Here is a 6,985-nt window from a genome sequence, read left to right on the forward strand (position 1 = left end):
TGATAAGATCACTCGCATTTATTTTAACTAGGGGATTTTGCATATTCAATTAAAATTTCCCGTTATTACACTCATTACTACTTCAGTTATCGATACCAGTGTAAAACTTCACTATTTTTGAATCGCGCACCCGACAGACTGTTTGGTTTGTCTTGTTACTCTTGATTCAATCATTATAAATCCTGAATTGACATCTTTAACGAGACTTACACTAAGTATGTAATCATTTTTTCATCTTCATTCATTTTGTGAGTGAATGCGCTAATTTTTATAATACGCAATGAAGTCGTAAAACGGGAATGCCTAAATAAAGGAGTCTGATCCAATACAGTTCGATAGGATAGAGAAAAATAGATGCATCATGGTATTAATACAATTAATGATGGAAAAATTCGCTTGTAATACTTTTACGCTTACAGTACGTCGTGTTGCTTTACCTTCCGATCCCTTATAAACAGTGGTGTCTTAGTGCCGGAACGCCGCCGACATAATAGCCAAATAGCACTTGTGTCAATTTTGTTGCTTCAAAATTTGTAATATAATCAAACATTCTAATATATACATCTAATCATTTCTAATGGATACATTCGCAAAGAGAAATATTTCACTTCTAATTAAAGTTAAGGAAAGTGCGTTTCGGCACTGCTAATTTTGCCATGACGTCACTGCTAATAAATCTGTTAGTGTATACGTTTATTTTTCTTTTCAGTTCTGTTTCTTGCTAAGTGTTTTGTTTCCAATACTGAAAGTTAACTAGTAATGCACTCAAATGATTACAAATGTAGCTATTTTTAGTTGAACACTGTACAGCCCCAAGTAATGTCCTAGTCTTATATGGTGCGTCGATGACTGTCCATTTTTCTACTCTACGAGTAAAAAATTCCATGGTACTTGTATTTTTTCAGTGCAATGCCGTAATTAAATTCCGTTAGCTGCACCTGAGTTAGCTTAATTTCGCGCTACAAAATGGCGAGCACTTCTTTTTTATGTAACGGAAAAGTGCTGATTCACTTAATCTCCTTGCCGAGAGTTTAACCCCCGCCATATGATTCCTGGGACAGAAAAATGCCGGTAGAGATTTTTTCAAATCCTTTTCTTAAAATTTTCATCGTCACTGTAAAAAATCACTCTCTCAGGGAGTTTGTATGGAAAATATAAAAGCTCAACGGACAGTTGTGAGTTTTCATCACTGTGGTGTTTTTAATAGCCTTATCGTATTATGTCGCCTAAAATTGTCATTGGTCATAAGCAACCCTGTGAAAAAGCCCTGAGGATGGTTTGAAATAAACCGACATGTAGGCAAATCACTTTTTGGCATTTGGCATAAACTCCAAGACTTAATATCATTATTGGTCATACAGAGAACTTTTTGATAAAAATTAAAATATATAGGATAGGAGTTGATCGAGAAAAACTATTTTATTATTTTATTAATGGCTAAATAAATACATATAGAGACTGTCAGTATTTCATACTTGATTTAAGTGATTGAAAACTGATGGGAAATTTACTAACTAATCAATCTCCTATCATTCTGCGTGAGTTGACCGGAAGGAACTGTATTAGGATAAGATTGGAAAGTGATATTGGTGGAGGTAGAGAGAAAGCTGAACACAGAAAAAAAGTTCAGTTGCTGAAATTTCACTGGAGGCAAATAATTTTCCCCTGTCACATTGACCTGGGTGTGAACTCAGATCTCTCGTTGCGTGCGTCGTTTACTTTCACCTCGAGTAAGAGTCGTCCTCCAACACCTCCGATTTTTTCGATCGATTTCGACCCTTAGGACAGATCGAGGGTAGGATTTTACTCGCAAGGAACTCTTTCTATTTCGCGCCCCTGCGATTGACCCCGTAAAGTTGTTGAAGGAAAGGTGAACTAATTTTCCCCCTGCGTGAAATTCTCACGCAGTCGTTTCGAGCGTCTGGGTTATGAGAGTTATGGTGGACTTTTGAGTAAATTAAAATAATTGCGCTCAAGATGGTTGCGCATTCACCATTGGCAAGGCACATCGTTTTTATCTAATAAGAAAAAAAGGCGTTTTAAAACGTGTTTATCTTATTAGACGCGTCGGTGAATGTTCATTTTTCTCTACTGTGAGTTAAAACTTCTGTGCTTCTGGAATTTTCTCTGTGCAATACCTTAATTAAATTCCGTTAACTTTTTTAATAAAAATTTCCATTAAAAATAAAAAGTAAGCTGTATTTCGCCTTTGCACAAAGTTTTTATTAACTCGTTTTCTTGTTTGCCGTCTTGTCCGGGTCTAAATTAGCAACTCAATTTGAAACCTTTTTCCGATTATCTATCAAGCTTAAATTTTCAGGATAACGCAGAATCAGATGACGATACAATATTGTGACACCTATATTATGGTAGGAACTTTATCTCGATTTTAATGTAGAATTCAAAATTAATTATGAGATTAGATCGAAAAATGGCCTCCAAAATCCAATCATTAGCGCTACTATCATTTAAAGGAAGAAGAATGATAGAAAATCATGCCAATAAATTCGTTAACATCAAAGTTTATAGACAAACAGTAGCAAGAAAAACATTTTTTCATAAAAAAATATTTTTACTTAGTAATAATCTTTCAGAAAAAATGGAATACGTAACAAGGACCCGACAATATTATTCTAGGAAACAGCTTTTTTTCTTAGTATCATAGAGAATATCCTGACTGATAATATTAGAGGAATATTAAACATTCTGTATCCAATGAAAGGCAAGTGTTTGAATAAGTGATTGAAAAAATTTAATTGACAGTATATTAATTGCTTATTCCATCGGTGAACTAAAAAAAGTTTCAGTAATATGGGAGCTTCCGTAATATACGGGATGGTAGGCATTCCGTAGACTAACCATAAACTTGATCATCATTGGAACCCCCAACTTCATATGTATTATTATGTCAAAATGGAAAATTAGGTGAGTGAATACTGATAAATAGATCACCCTAGACTCTGAGTGCCGTTCATTCAGGCAAACGCCTCACCTTAATAGGGTTGGCGAGTGGCAGGCCAACTAGAGTAGACACATGAAAGAGAGCCTGCGAGAGGTGGCTGCGTAGTTACTAAAATACGAGGCAAAAACAAAAACCCCAAACTTCAATTTCACTACCGGAAGGGTACAAACTGATCACATGTAGTATCTCATTCATATTTTAAATTAAAATCACGATACTAAATCCTTCGTGAGGGCTAAAGTCAATGGAATCAAAATTTCCAATCAAAATAAGCAACATGCAAACAAATTGCATTGGATTGAAAACCACGCGACTCTTTGTTTCGCGCTAAAGGGTTAATATCACTTGAAGGTAAATACAACTGGACAATTCGTGGGCTAAGGAAATAATGCTTGCTTTTCGTGTTTTGTAGACATTCTGATTATAGAATCTTTTTCGATAAATAGAATTAGCACCTACACCTTGCACTGTCATTACCTGCCGCATCGGAGCTTTCGCGGAAATCTGTTGCATATATAGCCTGTCCTTCCTCTCCAATTAGAAGTTTATCCCTTTGCGACCTTGCTGCTAAATTATATCCCAGCGGAATGTTCTTTTTTTCCATTTCCGCGCTGTGATGTATCACGTCGTCGGGTAACTTTGCAGAACGTCACCTCGCCGTGAATTAAATTTTGTGGGTTTACTTTTATTCCATTCATATTCTTACTACTCGCGGCAAACGCTCCATGTGAGATGTTGAAAGTGAGCATATCTATATACCGTGAGGAGTTTTTAAGTAGTCCACCTTCATAGTGTGGTTACGTTTTATATACATAAATCAGCGAACCCGAAAATTAGCTTCTAATAATCATGTTAAGATATCGGCTCTTAATGTATATTTAATTTAGTGACAGTACGAGTAATTATTCTTTCCAAGCTGAGTGTGGAGGTAACCATAAGTAATCGATATATGAATGGAATCAGCAATGAGAATGGCATAAGACTTAGAAATGACTTAAACCGCTAGGAAATCATGTAAAAATAGTGAATTACAAAAGGATATTAAGTTATTCTAATGGATTTATTCACGATTATTCCGTCAATTGTAACTTGCCATAATTTCTCGCATTATAGGGATCGCATTTTTCATTGATATTCAAAATTGAATTTACGTGTTCTTTTTTATGGTAGAATTTTGACCAGAATATTTTTTATCCGTGATAATTATCACAGTTGATTTTTATGTGTCATATGCTATCGTAAACATTTATACGGTCCGGCAGCATCTGGAGTTTGCTAGCGTAGCGAATGGGCCCTCATTTATGCAATGCTAAAAACTCATTTCATTGGGTAAGTCTGGCACTAATAGTATATTGGCTTCACGCACCGTGGCGCCAGCTGTGACATATACAGTAGATTCCGTTTAATGGGTCCACCGATTACTTGGGGCAGCCGCTTAATTGGGGCATAACTTGAAGAGCAGAACCCAATAGAGGAATATCCCAGAGTATTCTCTGCTTAATTGCGCCAGCATGCAGCTTTATTGGGCCATGAGTCGGCGACATAGACTCCATACTCGCAACAAAATTAAATTTTTTTGTTTTCAGAATACTATTTATTTATATTTTCCTCCTTTGATTTACTCTTATTTTTCACAAATGGTTCTATTCTTGCCATATTTTGAAAGTTCTTATTGTTATACTATACGCAAGAGGATAGGACTTTTCTTTAATAGGACTTAATAAAAGACATTCATTCAGCGTCGCCCGAGACTGTGAAAAATATTTTTAACAAAAATGTTATAATTCTTAAAAATGATAATAAATTAACAAAACTCGCTGATTTATTAATCAAATTAATAATTTAATAAACTTATGTTGCATTATAAACGTTCTTTAGTCTTCTTTCTACAATTTAAAAGTTTTTTATGCCCATATATAGGATAGTTCGCCTAATTGGGATAGCCGCTTAATTGGGGCAAAGTGCACAAGTCCCATAAGTCCCAATTAACCGGAATCTACTGTATTATCAAAGGATTCCCATTCCCTACGTGGTTGATTAGTAGTGCGCCGTTCTTCACGTGTAGCACCCTGCCCGTAGAACGCTACGCGGATTTTTCCCAAAATACAATATTTTTCTACTCCACTTTTATAGTTATAATGGATATTATAGGTGATGCACTTTGTTTCTTCATCCAAGCCATTGCATTATTTGGAAATTTTTATTGTTATTTTTAAATTTCCCTACGTTCTTTATTGCATGTGTAACATTTTTACAGCTTCATATTTGCACTCCTGACGACGATTATAAAACTATACCAACTGTTGGCTTGAGAATGAAAGGAAAATGCCATTGGTCAAAAATCAATAGTGTATCATTAAAAAAGAGGAAATTAGATTGTCAAAAAATCACTTACGTGGTTGTTCTACCCGAAGGTAAGTTTGGAAAGGTTAGGCTTAGAGCTTTGGCGTATGCAGAGGGTAATAAGTGATGAGAGACGGTGGCGTCTGTCAGGGCACTTCAGGAAATGAGTCATCCGATTTCGGTCCTTCACATTGCATCTCTCCATCTCTGCCGCGAGCGGAACACAGCATTAACTTCGGATCATGGATAAATCACAGCGAAGAGGATTGATCAATGTTAAGGCTAGATTAAATAGTTTTTATTAAGGATTTTATTTAGAATTTGTCTACCCCACCATCATCATAAGGCTATAATTCTAATATTGGTTTGACTTAGCCCTCCATTCCACTGTCGAAATGGTCTGTCCCTCACTGAAAATCGCGATCTAATTTTTAAAGAAGCAAATTTGATTATACCGGGACTATCCACGGTGATGACTTTACGGAGTCAGCCGCTAAGCACAAATTGTGCGAAAAATCCACTGAGAAAAAAATCCTTCAACGCCTTGACCGGAATAGTCCTCAAATTTACGTAATCACCCACAAATTCGTAAAAAAATGCGACATGATCTTCATGGAGTAGAATATTTTTTAGAATTTTATAGTAAATATGACGATAAGGTGGACGCATCCCTCATGTTACCTCAAATAATGATGTATAATGTAAGGACTGACCCTTAACAAATTTCTAGGATTTTAAGTGAGTGGGTGTCCGAAGGCCTCACCATGGGTCAGAGGATAAAAAATAATGTGATTTATGAGGATTAATGAATAAAATATTTGGCGATTTCCATTTAGACTCCAAATTGAGTACGAGCGTAAAACCAGTGTACTCGCTGATGACTGAGTACCATTGAAACGCGTCGTACTCAATTAAAAGTCTAAGTGGACATAGAAAAATCTTTTCTTTTATTGATCCTCGTAACATGTTCCTCAATATCTTGATACCGTTGAATCTAGTATGTCTTCAAGGAAGAAGTTCGCCATGAAAATACATTTGACATAGCCGGAATTCGAATCCGGATCTCCCAATGGACGGTCAGGCGTGTTAGCAAGTTACACCACTAAGCCATTTTCTTAGAGCGAATTCGGGATAGGTTTTACCGATCAAGGTGTTGACCTCACAAGTCCACACTGTGGCACGTGTATTGCTTTAACGTGTCTTACCTTAACGATCGACTCCACGTCCATCATCTTGGTAAATCGGTCCAGAAGGCTCCCTCCGGGTGCCCGCATGGCTTCTGCAGACCGGCACCCGGACGCGAGGAGAAGCAGAGCCGCCGCCATCCGCAGGAGACTCGCCACCGCCTTTGGCGGGCGAGGGACCCTCAACCGCCGGCCTCCGTCCATCGCCACCTCCCCGTCTCTCTCTCCGTTTCTGTCACTACCACAAACACTGCCACCTCCTTCGCGACTCCCTCGCCACCGGCAAGTGCCCAGTCGTCTAGAAAGCGGGAAAGGACTTCGGATTGCCTCGCGCTGCCCCCACTGCGCAAGTCTCCTTTGAGGTTCTTTCTGAAGAGACCGTCTTGTCTGCACGCGTCGTCTCGGTGAGGTCGGGGGCTCCTTCAAGCCGGGGTACGTCCCGATTCTCCTTAAATACATCTCTTCTCCCCCTCTTCCCCCACGAGACTTCAATGCT

At 37.8% G+C, this 6,985-nt stretch overlaps 1 protein-coding gene across 1 annotated transcript in view; it reads right to left on the reverse strand.

The window, feature by feature from the left end:
* Positions 1-6,771, reverse strand: part of LOC124160266 (phospholipase B1, membrane-associated-like) — a 62,855-nt gene extending 56,084 nt beyond the window's left edge. The window contains exon 1 of the mRNA XM_046536081.1: positions 6,511-6,771. Coding sequence (XP_046392037.1) covers positions 6,511-6,693 — 183 coding nt within the window. The 5' untranslated portion in view covers positions 6,694-6,771. The remainder of the gene's footprint in view (positions 1-6,510) is intronic.
* Between the last annotated feature and the right edge of the window lie 214 nt (positions 6,772-6,985).

Source organism: Ischnura elegans, chromosome 6 (assembly GCF_921293095.1).
Source record: "Ischnura elegans chromosome 6, ioIscEleg1.1, whole genome shotgun sequence".
NCBI lineage: Eukaryota > Metazoa > Arthropoda > Insecta > Odonata > Coenagrionidae > Ischnura > Ischnura elegans.